General features: G+C 53.0%; 1 protein-coding gene and 1 long non-coding RNA gene across 7 annotated transcripts in view; both read left to right on the forward strand.

The window, feature by feature from the left end:
- Nucleotides 1-12,040, forward strand: part of SMOC1 (SPARC related modular calcium binding 1) — a 146,343-nt gene extending 134,303 nt beyond the window's left edge. For 3 of the 6 annotated variants that reach the window (XM_061429269.1, XM_061429267.1, XM_061429272.1), the window contains exons 11-12: nucleotides 5,245-5,489; nucleotides 10,119-12,040. In XM_061429269.1, coding sequence (XP_061285253.1) covers nucleotides 5,245-5,489; nucleotides 10,119-10,135 — 262 coding nt within the window. In that variant the 3' untranslated portion in view covers nucleotides 10,136-12,040. The remainder of the gene's footprint in view (nucleotides 1-5,244; nucleotides 5,490-10,118) is intronic. The other 3 variants (XM_061429268.1, XM_061429270.1, XM_061429271.1) reach the window with 2 other exon arrangements.
- Nucleotides 5,496-8,007, forward strand: LOC133254897 (uncharacterized). The gene is made up of 2 exons (XR_009738799.1): nucleotides 5,496-7,881; nucleotides 7,927-8,007. It is a non-coding gene; the product is annotated as an uncharacterized LOC133254897 (long non-coding RNA).
- Nucleotides 12,041-13,081: the final 1,041 nt, after the last annotated feature.

The raw sequence follows: 13,081 nt of genomic DNA on the forward strand, positions 1-13,081 counted from the left end.
AATCCCATGGACAGAGGAACCTGGTGGGTTACAGTCCATAGAGTCACAAAGACTTGGACGCAAGTGAGCAACTAACACACACACACACACACACACACACACACATAGGGTCTGTGGAAGGAATCATGAGCAGAGTTTTAGGCTTGGGAGGCAGGTTGTAGGAGATGAGGCTGTAGAGTTGGGCAGAGCCCAGACCCTGGTGGACCTTGTGATCCATGCCAGAGAGGCTGCAGGGAGTCATGGAGTTAGATAGGCATTCCTATGGGAGCTGGACGGGAGGGGTGTTGGATGGGGCAGGAAGGTTACAGCATCATCTGAGTGAAAGGTGATGAGAGCGTGGATTACAGATGTGGGGGGTAGGATCATCTACTGAAGTTCAAGTAATGAAATCAATAGGATTTGAAGACTCATCGGATGTAGGGAGTGGAAGAGAGAAATGTCTACTTCCTTTTCTGGCATCTAGCTTGATTTGTGGGGGAAGCACTGTGGCCCAAATTTAAAAATAGGCCAAGTGAAAGGGGTACCCATGGAAACATCTGTGGCCAGAGCCTGAGAGGGAGCAAATTGCATTGCATGTGTGTCTGATTCTTGGCGACCCCATGGACTGTGTAGCCTCCCAGGCTCCTCTGTCCATAGGATCCTCCAGGCAGGAATACTGGAGTGGGTTGCCATGCCCTCCTCCAGGGGATCTTCCCAACCCAGGGATCTTCCCAACCCAGGGATCGAACTCACATCTGATGCAACACCTGCATTGCAGGTGGATTCTTTACCCCTGAGCCACAGGTGAAGCCCACACGTATCACTAGATGATAGCTTTTCTCAGTGAAGGGTTGATGGATCATTGAACTATGCTTTTGGTCCTTCCTCCGGCAAGAAGCAGAGCCCTCCTCCCCCTACCCCATAGATCAGCCTTCCTAGAAAAAGCCAACATCGAGAGGAGGTGGGCTGAGCTGCATGAGCCTCCCAGCCCCTCACGTGGTCCTGAAAGGAGAGGCCCTTTGTCTTGAGGCTTCCTCCTTCCTGCCCAGTGTGGTTACTTGTTGATGGTCTTGCAAGGAAGAGGCCGAGAATGTGGCTGACTTGGCATTTCCCAGCCCCACCCGCCCGCACAGCTGGTGGGGCCTGGACCCGATTCCAGATGGGGCTCCGTTGGTCTGCTTGGCTTGGCTCGTGCCTCCAGGCCATCCCACCTCACCTTGTTTAAAACTGCTTGGGACAGCAGAATCGGGCCCAAGATCTCGGCCAGCACCGGTTTCCCTGTGGTAAATGGGGCTGGCTCTCCAGCTGTGCATTGCAGCCAAGGCCTGGCCCGGCTGAGGCTGCAGAAGCGACGCAGTGAGGGCTGCAGGGGAAGGGCGGCACCTGCCGCTTCTCAGTGTGGGAGAAGACTCGGTGGGGCCAGTCCAGGGAGGGACCTGGTTCTAGTGGTTTTCCTTCTCCCAGGAGGCGGGAGGCACGAGGACGGCTACCAAAAAAGCCCAGAGGCAGGGCTAACACCAACATTTTACTGGCTCTTCATGCCATACCGGAGAAAACTTGGATCCTCTGCACACCCAAGGAGCCCTTTTAATAGAAGTGGACTTTTACCTGTAGGGAGGCCCATAGCAAGGACCTGGGTGTCACTGTTAGGTGACCTAAGGAGCCATTATTGGCTCTAATGTTGGGTCCTCAGCCCTTGCCCGATGAGTAGCTTTGATGACCCCAGCGGGGTTTCTGTGTGCACGTGTACAGCAGAGTTTGGAGTCCATGTCAGTGTAACCCTGGAACTGGGAGTGCAAGTAGCCTGTGTTTTTAAAGGATTCTGCTAGAAAGCTGCAAGAGCTGGAGGGATCAGTGGGGTGTGGCTTTGAGGTCAGTGGTAAATAGTGGGGAGCCTAGCTGTGATGGGAAGGACTCCAGCAAAGACTGTTGAGAGATTCCTGGGGCCTCTGGAGGAGGCCATCTTGCCCCACCCCCACGCCCCCCTGGGAAAATCCCAGCCTCTCCTCTGTTAACGGAGGTACCCATCTTTCACACATGCCCACTGCTAGTTTGGCTAAATCAGGACTCCTGATAAGTCTCACTCTTAACTAGTTCTTGTATGAAGTATGGTAGTTTGGGGACTTAAAGCTGCTGTGAAGCCAGAAACCTCACTTTCAGAGCTTTGAGCCAGATGCCTTTGGTAGTTTTCTTTCTTTTTTTTTTTTTTTTTTCATTATGCTTTGCTGGAAACATGAAAACTACTCCCAGGCTCCTTCCAAGTGCTGTTTTTTTGTCTCATCCCATCTTCTCCCAGAAGGTGCATACTTATTCTTCTAGGGCCATGTCTGGAGTCTCTTTCCCTCTAGACGAGGGTTCTTAAGTTGAATGACGTTTGGAGCATCTATTAAACCCCTAAAATCCGCGGCGTTCTGGGTGCACGTGCATTTTAGAGAGAGGGACTGTGGCTTTGTTTGTGTTCTCTAAGGGTCCATGATCTCCCCCAGGCTAAGAAATTCTTGCCTTAAATGTACTTGGAGCTCGGCCTAGACAAAAGGTTGGATTCCAAAGCAGGACCCTAGCGCTGCCCAACTATACGTGTAGAGCTGGACCCTGTTGTCCGGGGGAGGATGCAGCATGGGTTCTGGAAGTCAGAGGAGTTCAGAAGCAGAGAGCCTCGCACAGGCTGGGGAGAAGGGAGGGAAGAGGCAGCCTGTGGGTTGCAGCAGAGCTCTGGGAGCCAGAGGCAGGCATGGAGGGCCCCCGGAGCACCTCTCCTGGGCCAAGTGTCCTCAGTGGAGGCTGGGGGTGGGACATGCAGGGGTGTAGCTGTCCGAAGTTGTGGCTGCTCCAGGCTGGGAGGTCCTGCTGGGAGTGAGGAGGGCAGAAACTTGGCTCTCCAGACCAGGGAGATGGAGAAGGGAGGGGAAAAGAAGTAAGGAGCCAAGTGACAGTCACTCTCTGGCCTGAGACGAAACTCTTAGAGGTTGTCGCCTGGGGAGAAGAGCCGCTTCTTGCTGCAGACTAGCCCAAAGGAAGGTGCAGGGACCCCCAGTCACAGAGTCGCCGAGAACCGGGCAGGCAGGCGGGAGCCCAGGAACACGTGCTGGAGGCAGCGAGCCTCTCCTGGCAGGGCGTCTGGGTGGGATGACCTCATCCCTTCCGTCTCAGCAACTGAGGCTTTATTATTCCAGCTTCTAGGTAGACATGACGCTATGCTGAGCCTAAAGGTTAAAGGAAGAGCTGCCTTTGCCAGGGGCGCTCATGGCCCCCCAAGGGAGGGGCTGAGGGGGAAAACCCTGACTCCCTCCCCTGGACGCCTTAGAAAGCTTGGAGGGGAATAACTGGAGCGCCTCCCCTGGGGCCTGTCCTGGCTCTCCTCCCTGGCCTGGGTCCTCCCTCATTTGGGGAAAGTTGGAGGCAGACAGGGTGCTCTGCAAGGGAGCTGACCACTCTCCTTCCTGCTCCAGGAGCATCCTGATAGAGACGTTTCTGGGGCCCTCCTGGTATATGCCCCGCAGGCTCGAGAGTGAATATTGGAGTGAAAATAAAGGAAGCTCAAAACCACCAAAATGCCATGCACTGGCAGAGACAACAGTCTGAGCCCTGTCTGTTTGCAAGCCGTTCCAAGCCTGGTTTCTATGACAGACCTAGCAGATTCCCCAAGAGCTAGAAGCAGACAGTCCCTCACACCTTCCTCAGGTACTCCCTGCTCCAGACATGTCAGGATGAGGTCCTGCTGGCTGATCTACTCACTGTGCTGTCTTGGACCTGGCCCAGGGTGCCCAGTGGGGCCTGCCCAAGACCATAATACACTTAATTAGGAATGGGCATTCAGCAGGGACGCCTGGCTTTTTTTGGTAATGAAACTTCTTTTTCCCTAAATGGTGAGGTCACTTGGGGGATGGCGGGGGAGGGAGTTTGCCGGCTCATTCATAGAGGAGGGGTCAGGGTTGTCCCTTCCCTCCTGGAAACCTCGGCAAATTCCAGAGAAGAACCCCAAGGCATTGGCAAGTGCCTTGAATATTTTTCTTGCTAGGTACAGCTTCAGAGTGTGCTGGCAGGTCCTGAATCCCTGCTGTAGGACCCCTGGTGTAGTCTGTCTGGTTCCCTGCAGACGATGGGCCAACCTCAGCCTCAGTCCCCCAACCGAGGGAAGGTTACCCAGGGCTATAAACACAAGGTTCTGGGCCACATTCACTCCGTGCCAATCCTGGCAGCAGGAGCCATGGGACTCGTGTGGCTCCGTTCTCCTGGCCAGTCACCCGCTCTAGAACAGACTCATCATTGGCTTTTAAAGTTTTCAGTATAACCTAGCACCCTGAATCCTTTTGGGGAAAAATTTGAGGCATGAGTAAGTAAAATGAATGGGTAGACCTTGTGTATGTTACACGTGTGGCCGTTGCTCTTGTCATGTTACAATCAGGGGCGTGTTAGATGCAGTCACCACCATGCATCTCGACCCCCAGAAAGCTTTCTTGGTTACTCTAGGTTACTCTGCTTCTTAGCAGAATTCCCCAGGTGTTGGAGTTAACATGTGGTTTCCTGGGTCTGCCCTCTCTTAAGACCTCTGTATGGAGAGACTCACCGTTAGTAGATCAGGACTCACCAGTGATAGAACCTCTCTTTGTGTCCGTCTCAATTGCCTCCTTCTCTCAATTCCTACCGCACTTGGTATCCGACAGCGATGGCCCACGGGAACTTCACACTTTACGTTGACTTGTTGCTGCCTGGTTTCACTCTTTCTGACTCTGTCTTGCCAAGACAACAGTTTGAAGCCAGGGGCTGCTCCTGCTGCTTTGGAAGCCCTCCTGGGACCCAGCCTGGACGCTGATTACGTGGTACAGGCTCCAAGCTCCCTTCATAGTCACTCATTTGGGTGTCAAGTTCATGTGTGATGGCAGTTTGTGCATCAGCCACACTAGGCTAGGAGAAGAACAGTTTGGATCCCTGTGGTTTTCTCACGTGGATGAAATCCAGTCCATATGTCCTGAGCATCCCTCTTGCACGAGAACATCCCTAGCTATGGTGCAGGGTGTGGCGGGTTCACCTAGTTGGGGATCCCCCAGAAATGAACTGTCTGGGCTGGAGGCTAAGTTGGAAAGGGTGACATGATTCTGCTGCAGGCTGAGCAGGGCAGGGAGGGTTTGGGCTTGGAGGAGCCATTTCTACCTGGCTGCCAGCAACCCTTGGCTTCTTAGCATGTGGGAGAGGCTTGTGGTGGGGCTGGTGGTTCCTGCAGGATCCTGAGTGGGGCTTGGGGGTGGGTGTCTGCCCGTGGCCCAGGTTCTCGGAGCCAGACCCCAGCCACACCCTGGAGGAGCGCGTGGTGCACTGGTATTTCAGCCAGCTGGACAGCAACAGCAGCAGCGACATCAACAAGCGCGAGATGAAGCCCTTCAAGCGCTACGTAAAGAAGAAAGCCAAGCCCAAGAAATGTGCCCGGCGTTTCACTGACTACTGTGACCTGAACAAGGACAAGGTCATCTCACTGCCCGAGCTGAAGGGCTGCCTGGGTGTTAGCAAAGAAGGTGAGTGATCGCCTGTGCTCCTGGCCCTCCAGGACTTGCCCCTCCTGGAGGGAGGGGACCAAGGGAACCCCACACCCCGACCCTGCAATAGATGAGATTCCCAGGTATGTGTTTATTTGACTACTTACTGGGAGCGCACCGTGCTTTGCACTAGACACCTGACACAGTGGAGGAATGGAAGGGTAAGTTTCCTATCCTTCCACAGTCTATTGAAGAGGCAGATGCTAAAGCGTTTACATACACTATGGTGAGCACCATGAGGGTGTATTGGGATACACCAGGCTGCAGTGACAAGTAGGACCACACAAGTAATGGCTCAACACAGTGGAAATTAGTTCCTCTTGCCCATATAGTAATTCACCGTGATTCCAGGTCTTAGGGTGTGTGTGTGTGTGTGTGTGTGTGTGTAGGGGGATAGTGGAGATTGCTCCAGGTGCAGTCACTCTGAGAGCCAGGCTGAGAATGACTCTGCCAACTTCATTCTCTGACATCCAAGGTCACCCTGTGGGTCTTCTCCCTCCCCAGTCAGCCGGATGGCTTAAACCCTGGAGCAGTGCCCATGGGGCAGGGTTGATGGACCAGTCCTGGAAGTGACATACATCACCTCTCCTATTTCACTGGCTGGATCTCCATCACTAGACCAACACCCCACAGTGAGGAGGGCTTGGGGCCCAGGAAGAGGAGGAGAGCGTGGATTCTGGTGGACGCCTGATGGTCTCTGTCACAGTGCAGCAAGTGCAGAGTATTGTGGGAATATACCTAAGGCACCTACATCCGCTCAGGGTCCATCAGGCTTGGAAATCTTCGGGAAGGAAGTGATGTCTTAGCCAGAGGTCAGCCAACCACAGCCCATGGGCCCAGTCTAGTCCACGGCCTGTTTCTGTACAGCCTGTGAGCGAAGAGTGGCTTTTCTATTTTTCAGTTCAGTTCAGTCACTCAGTCATGTCTGACTCTTTGTGACCCCGTGGACTGCAGCACGCCAGGCCTTCCTGCCCATCACCAACTCCCAGAGTTCACTCAAACTCATGTTCATTGATGCCATCCAACCAGCTCATCCTCTGTCGTCCCCTTCTCCTCCCGCCTTCACTCTTTCCCAGCATCAGGGTCTTTTCCAATGAGTCAGTTCTTCACATCAGGTGGCCAAAGTATTGGAGTTTCAGCTTCAGCATCAGTCCTTCCAATGAATACTCAGGACTGATCTCCTTTAGGATTGACTGGTTGGGTCTCCTTGCAGTCCAAAGAATTCTCAAGAGTCTTCTCCAATACCACAGTTCAAAAGCGTCAGTTCTTCTGCACTCAGCTTTGTTTATAGTCCAACTCCCACATCCATATTTGACTACTGGAAAAACCATAGCTTTGACTAGATGGGCCTTTGCTGGCAAAGTAACGTCTCTGCTTTTTAATATGCTGTCTAGGTTGGTCATAACTTTCCTTCCAAGGAGCAAACGTCCTTTCTATTTTTAAAAGGATGTAATTTTCAAAAAAGAAGACTATACAACCAAGATTGTTGTATATTGTCCGTGGTCCACAAAACTAAAATGATTGCATCTAGTTCTTCACAGAAAACCTTGCTGCCCTTGCTCTGGACAAATCCTTGACCAGTGAGTAAGAGGAAGCTGAGCTGAAAGGTCATGGAAGGGAGGAGTGTTCTGAACTGAGACAAGTGAAGGGTGAGGCTGTGGAAGTGGGGAAGGAGAGTATTAGAGGAGCTGAAGGATGTCAGGGTGACTGGGATGCATGTTTAGGGGTGGAAGGAGAGGGGAGGCAGCAGGAGGTAAGGTGAGAGAGTTTAAACTATATAAGGGTGATGGGAAGCTGTTGAAGGGATTCAGTCAGAGAAACGATATCATCAGTTTTGATTAAAAAAAATTCTTCTAGTGCAGCGTGGGAAATGGATCAGGGGATGAGTGAGGGCAGAGACCCCAGAGGAGGCCAGAGCACTGACCAGCAGGAGATGAGGGAGGCCTGAGTTAGGGAAAACCCGGCGGGGTTGCAGAGTACTGGGGGAGGTGACTAGGTAGGACTTCAGGGCTTGGTGATCGAGTGCAGAGAGGGATGAAGGCTGGCGTGGGCAACTGGAGAGCGGGCCACTCACTGAGATGGGCAGCATGGGAGGAAGAGCAGAGCAGGTCTAGGGGGTGGGGAAGATAACAGACATGACTTGGACCTGTCAAGTTGGTTGCACCCCAAAAATTAGAGAGTCGCAGTGCAGGTGACGGGTCTGGGCTGATGATGCCGATTTGGGTAATTCTGACTTGTTTGGTGCCGAGAACTGCCTTGAAGGGAACATAAGGGCTTTTCCTTGTTCTAACCCTTGGTTGACAGGGTAAACCCAAAAGGTAGCTGAGTGGCTGAGGTACCCAGTCTTGGGATCTGGCCCTGGTTCTGGGATGTGTGACCCTGGGTGAGTGACCTGTAGTGGCCCTGACCCTGGCAGATGTGACCCTGGGTGAGTGATGCTCATCCCCAATCTGTTTCCCACACTGCCCCAGAAGAATTTTTTTTTTTTTTACCAAAACTGATGCTATTGTTTCTCGGACTGAATCCCTTCAACAACTTCCCATCACACTTATATAGTTTAAACTCTCTCACCTCCTGTTGCCTCCCCTCTCCTTCCATCTGTAAACATTATCTCAGTCACCCTGATGTCCGTCAGCTCCTCTAGGCAGTCCTGTCTGATGAGGACGCCTCTCTGTGACCCCATGACTCTGAGTCCCCAGGACATGGTGCAGCATCATGGCTCAAACCCTGCTTCAGCCACAGGCCAGCTTTCACCCAAGTACAAACTACTCAACCATCCCAGATTTCCATTTCTTCATCTGTGAGATGGAAATAAGCATAGTATCCACCTCACAGGGCCACTGTGCCGACGTACTGAGACAGGAAGTCAAAGCAGTTGTCGAAGTGGTTGAAGCATTGAGGGACCTCCGTGAAAGCTCCATAGATAATACTGTTCTTCTTCATGAGACCGCTGCAGCTGTCAGAAGCACTGACCGCACTGCATGCAGTCCACGCTCCTGATTCTCCCCTGCCATCAGGGTGTGCCTTCTCAATTCCTAACCTCAGGCACAGTGCATTAGATCCTGGTCAAATGACGAAGGGCTGGGAGAGGGATGTCCTGTGTGGTCACGTTACGCTTTGGCATACTTAGAATCTATGCCCATTTCTCAGAGCACAAGCTGGGGCCCAGTGTTGGAAAGAGAATACCCAGTGTTTGCATTGACCCCCAGGCCCACCTGGAGCACTTCTGAGCTCAGTAGGTTCGGAATCACAGAGCTCCACCAGCCCGCTGCCCTTGGTCCGCTTCCCGTGCTGGTAGTTAAGGTCTGCACAGCACACAGCAGCTAGGGGAAGGCTGAGTGTGCTTAGCACCTCAGGTCCACGCAGCTCACAGAGGCCTCCGGTCTGCCCTCTGAAGCTTTGTCAGGTACCAGGTGCGCAGGACCCAAAGGAAGCAGGCAGCCCTGGCACTTCCCAGCTCTGTAATCTTTAGCAAGCTACCCAAAGTCTCTGAGGCTCAATTTCCTCATCTGCAAAGTGGATATGATAGCGTCTGCCTCACAGTTTTGGTGTGGAGATTTAACAAGCTGGTGCCTGGTTTACGGTGAATGCACAGAAGAAATTAGAAATAGTCGAGGAACACAAGAGGCACCAGTGGTAAAGAACTCTTCTGCCAACGCAAGAGACATAAAAGACCCAGGTTTGATCACTGAGTTAGGAAGATCCCCTGGAGGAGGAAATGGCAAGCCACTCCAGTATTCTTGCCTGGAGAATCCCATGGACAGAGGAGCCTGGTGGGTTATAGTCCATAGGGTTGCAGAGTCGGACACGACTTCAGCAACACAGAGCGACACAGCCCTGGGCTGCCAGCAGCTTTGCTGGGTCTCTGTGCTCTGGGAGCAGCAGAAAAGCCACCTGGGTAGATTGTATGCGGGGACTGAAGCAGACATTGGTCATCTGGTGTCGTGCGGTGCCCTCTGGTGGGCTGAGAGGGGCTTGCACACCTAGTGGGGGGCAAAAGTCAGGTGGGGCAGGACATAGAGTTTGGGGGTGAATGTAGCTTTGGGTCCGAGGGACTGAATTTTGGGAAATGCCCCATGAATCCAGGCATTTTCACCCACCAGACTCCTCACTGGGGAGCTGACTTCCCAGCACAGTGCTCTCAGGGCTGGGTCTCTTTCTTAACTGGTCCTTCCCAGTTTATGAAGCGCAGTTATCAGGATTATTTTTCAGTGAGACTGGAGACAAGTCCTTCCATTGAAAAAACCCACCAGCTCTCCCATTGACTTGCTGAGGATGGTGCCTAACCCTGAACAGAAAAACCCTCTCGAATGATGGAATGGATATATGTATTTGGAGTCCTCACAAAAGTGTTTTAGTCGCTCAGTTGTGTCTGACTCTCTGTGACCCCAGGGACTGTAGCCCACCAGGTTCCTCCATCTGTGGGATTTTCCAGGCAAGAATACTGGAGTGGATTGCCATTTCCTTCTCCAGGGGATCTTCCAGCCTCAGGGATTGAACTCAGATTTCCTGCATTGCAGGCAGAGTCTTTACCATCTGAGCCACCAGGGAAGCCCAGAGTTCTCTTAAACCCAGCTCTGATTTCTTGCTTATTCCTCCCCTTCTCAGTAGGACGCCTCGTCTAAGGAGCAGAAAACCAAAGGGCAGGTGGAGAGACCAGGGAGGCAGGATGGATCATCAGACAGCTAACCTTCGACGTTGCCACGGCCCAGCCACATCCCATGTAACATAAGTGGTGCCCATCGTGTTTGCACTTTTAATAACTCTTATTTGTGTGTTTTCTTTTTCGGCTTTATTTTTAAACACCAGTATCTAATATCGCAGTGGGAAAAGGAAAGGGAAGAAAGACTATTCTCTTTTATTGTTAAGTTTTTGGATCTGCTACTGACAACTTTTAGGGTTTGGAGGGCGGGGAGCTTTCTGGGACTGAGAAGAAAGAGATTTATATACTGTATATAAATATATATGTAAATTGTATAGTTCTTTTGTACAGGTGTTGGCATTGCTATCTGTTTATTCTCCTCCCTCTCCCTGCTCTGAGCTGTGAGAGCTCTGGACACATAGCCCCACTCTCTAGAACCCAGGACTCCATCCCTGGCCAGCCTGAATTCCACTGTGATCACAGTGCAGACTCCATGGGTATCTTTTCTGGTGGGAGGAAGGGGCCACCTTCTGCCGTGGCTGTCAGAGCGGCAAGTCACTTGGCGGTTGACCTTCTCAAGGGAGGGAGTGGACATTGCAGGACAATGGGAGTGGCCCCTGGAGGGAGGCCTGTAGCCCTCACAAGTCCCATCCTCCAACGCCCACGTGGTCAGGCCATCCAGACCCCCAGGTGGCCCAGACTCAGTGGGTGCAGTGTTGTTGGCGCCCGCTGAACAAATTGCCCTAAGGATTTGCGTTAGGGTCCCTTGAAACATTTCCAGCTACGTTTAGCCTCTACTCCACGTAAAGCAGGAGAGGGGAGGCAGAGAAGAAAAAGACACCCCGCAGGACCTTTTATTTAGTAGTTAAATGTAATATCTGAGCTGTGGAGGTAGAAGCACAGAAGGCCTGTCCTGGTGAGTCCAGTGCCCACCCAAGGCTTCTCACCTGTCACACACCCATGAATGAGGCTTCCTGAGACAGCGCCCAATGCCAAGGTCAGACTAGGCAGCTACTTCTGCAGTCCTCTTTCTCCCCTCCTGTTCTCCAGCTCAGCGTAAGCCTGCGGGAAGAGTTATGTCCATCACCTTGTTGGTCACTCAACCTTTTCTATTTTTTTTTTTTAAACTCAGTACCAAGGTTCTTCCTGTTTTCCTAAACGCTCTTATGGGCTTCCAGGCTTGAGGCCAGTTCCAGGGCCAAATTCATGTTGGGCCTGTTACTTCTGCATCCCTTGGAAGTGAGGACGGAATGGCCCAGCCATGGGGAAATCCAGGCCTAGCTTCCCACAGGCGTTTTACTGTGATTCCAACGTGGACCGCCCAGCCTTCTGGTCATACCCCAGCTTCCTCTTGCCCGGGGTGGCAGGGGTGGGGGCATGCCCATCCGACAGTCATCCAACAAAGGGTGCTGGGTGACACCGAGCCCTCCTTTCCGTGAGCAGCCAGAGCGGCAGGGAGGGAGGGTGGGCAGTTTTCCAGGACCGGCGCCTTTGTGGATTACTTTTGGAAATCTGGCCGCATCTCTGTGCATCTCCTACCCCATCCCATCCTCTGACTGGAGAAGGTTCTTGCTGTCCTAATGAAAGTCCCAGAGGTTGTGTCAGGGTGACTGGAGACCCCATCCCAACATGGTAGGATGGAACGAGAGCCCTGGCCCATCAGTCTGGACCAGAAAGCCCCGTGTGCTGGCTGGGTGGACTTTCCGGGAGACCTCCGCCTCCTTCCCTGCCCTGAAGGAAGCACCTCCGTGAAGAAAGTTGGAATCTCCCTGGGACGTCTTCTCTCTCACACACGTGTGGAGGCTGAGTTGTGTGGTTTTCCTTTGTGAGGAGGGAGGGAGACCGTTTGTAGCTTGTTTTATAAAAAATAAAAAATGCGTAAACCTTGGTGGCGGTTGCCTCTTTCTTTGGGTGGCTTCCTTTGATGGAAAGCGTTCATTTCCTTAACGGTTTAGTTGTTTACTGTGGCCGAGGTGCCCTCCTCTCTGATCTTAGGAAGTCTGAGGGGCTAGACCAGAAAGGGAGCCAGAGGTGGCCGTGAGGTGGTGCCACGCTTGCAGTGAAGACCTGGACCCCCTGGGCCCTTGCCTACAGTGCCGGAACCCTGTTTGTAACGCTTCCTCTGACCTGCCCCTGTGCAGCCAGCCCCACAAGCCATCGCTTGAAAGCAGGGGATGTTGCTGGCGGTGCTTGGCGGGCAGGGCTGGGGGAGCCCGTTCCATGGCTCGGGCTGATGGGACTGGGCATGTTGGCTGTAATCCTGAGCTCAAGACCCCAGGCTGGGAAGCGACTGTAAACAGGGAGCAGGCCCCAGTGGGGTTCACGCCGTCTGTGCCCTAGTTTTGTGGGGCACGTATTCAGGTCAAGGCTGCTGGTCTGGCTCACGTTGCCAGAGGCCTTCAGCATGGACACTGCGGCAGAGATGAGGCTCCAGACTGTTTCTGGTGCTACAGACATCTTTCCCCTTTGCCTCCCTCTCTGCACAAGCAGCTGTGTCCATAAGTGGCTTCCTCTCCCGCCTCTGAGAACTTCCTTCTGCCACCTCCATTTCCTTACCCTTTGCAGGTAAACAGAATACAATGCCCTTGAAAATGACCCTGCCCTGAGCCCTTTCTTTAGCTAAGCGTTCCTGGGGAAGGAGCTCAGCCTTCAGATGGGGTCCGGCTGGTTTCTCTCCTCCAGGGCTAACAGTGAGCTGCTGTGTCCACGGGCCCTGAACTAATACTCACACTAGCCCAGTGCCACAGGCGTCATTATCCCCATCTCACAGGTGTGGTCACAGGCTCGGAACCTCAGTGACTTGCTGGGTTGCACCAGGCTAGGAAAGGCAGAGCCGGGCATCACCTTCAGATCTTCCCCTCCATGCCCGGAGCTCTGCCCACTGCGGGCTGCCTTCCTTCAGGCACTAGAACATCAGCCTTCTCCTTCC

Source organism: Bos javanicus, chromosome 10 (genome assembly GCF_032452875.1).
Source record: "Bos javanicus breed banteng chromosome 10, ARS-OSU_banteng_1.0, whole genome shotgun sequence".
NCBI classification, from domain to species: Eukaryota; Metazoa; Chordata; class Mammalia; order Artiodactyla; family Bovidae; genus Bos; species Bos javanicus.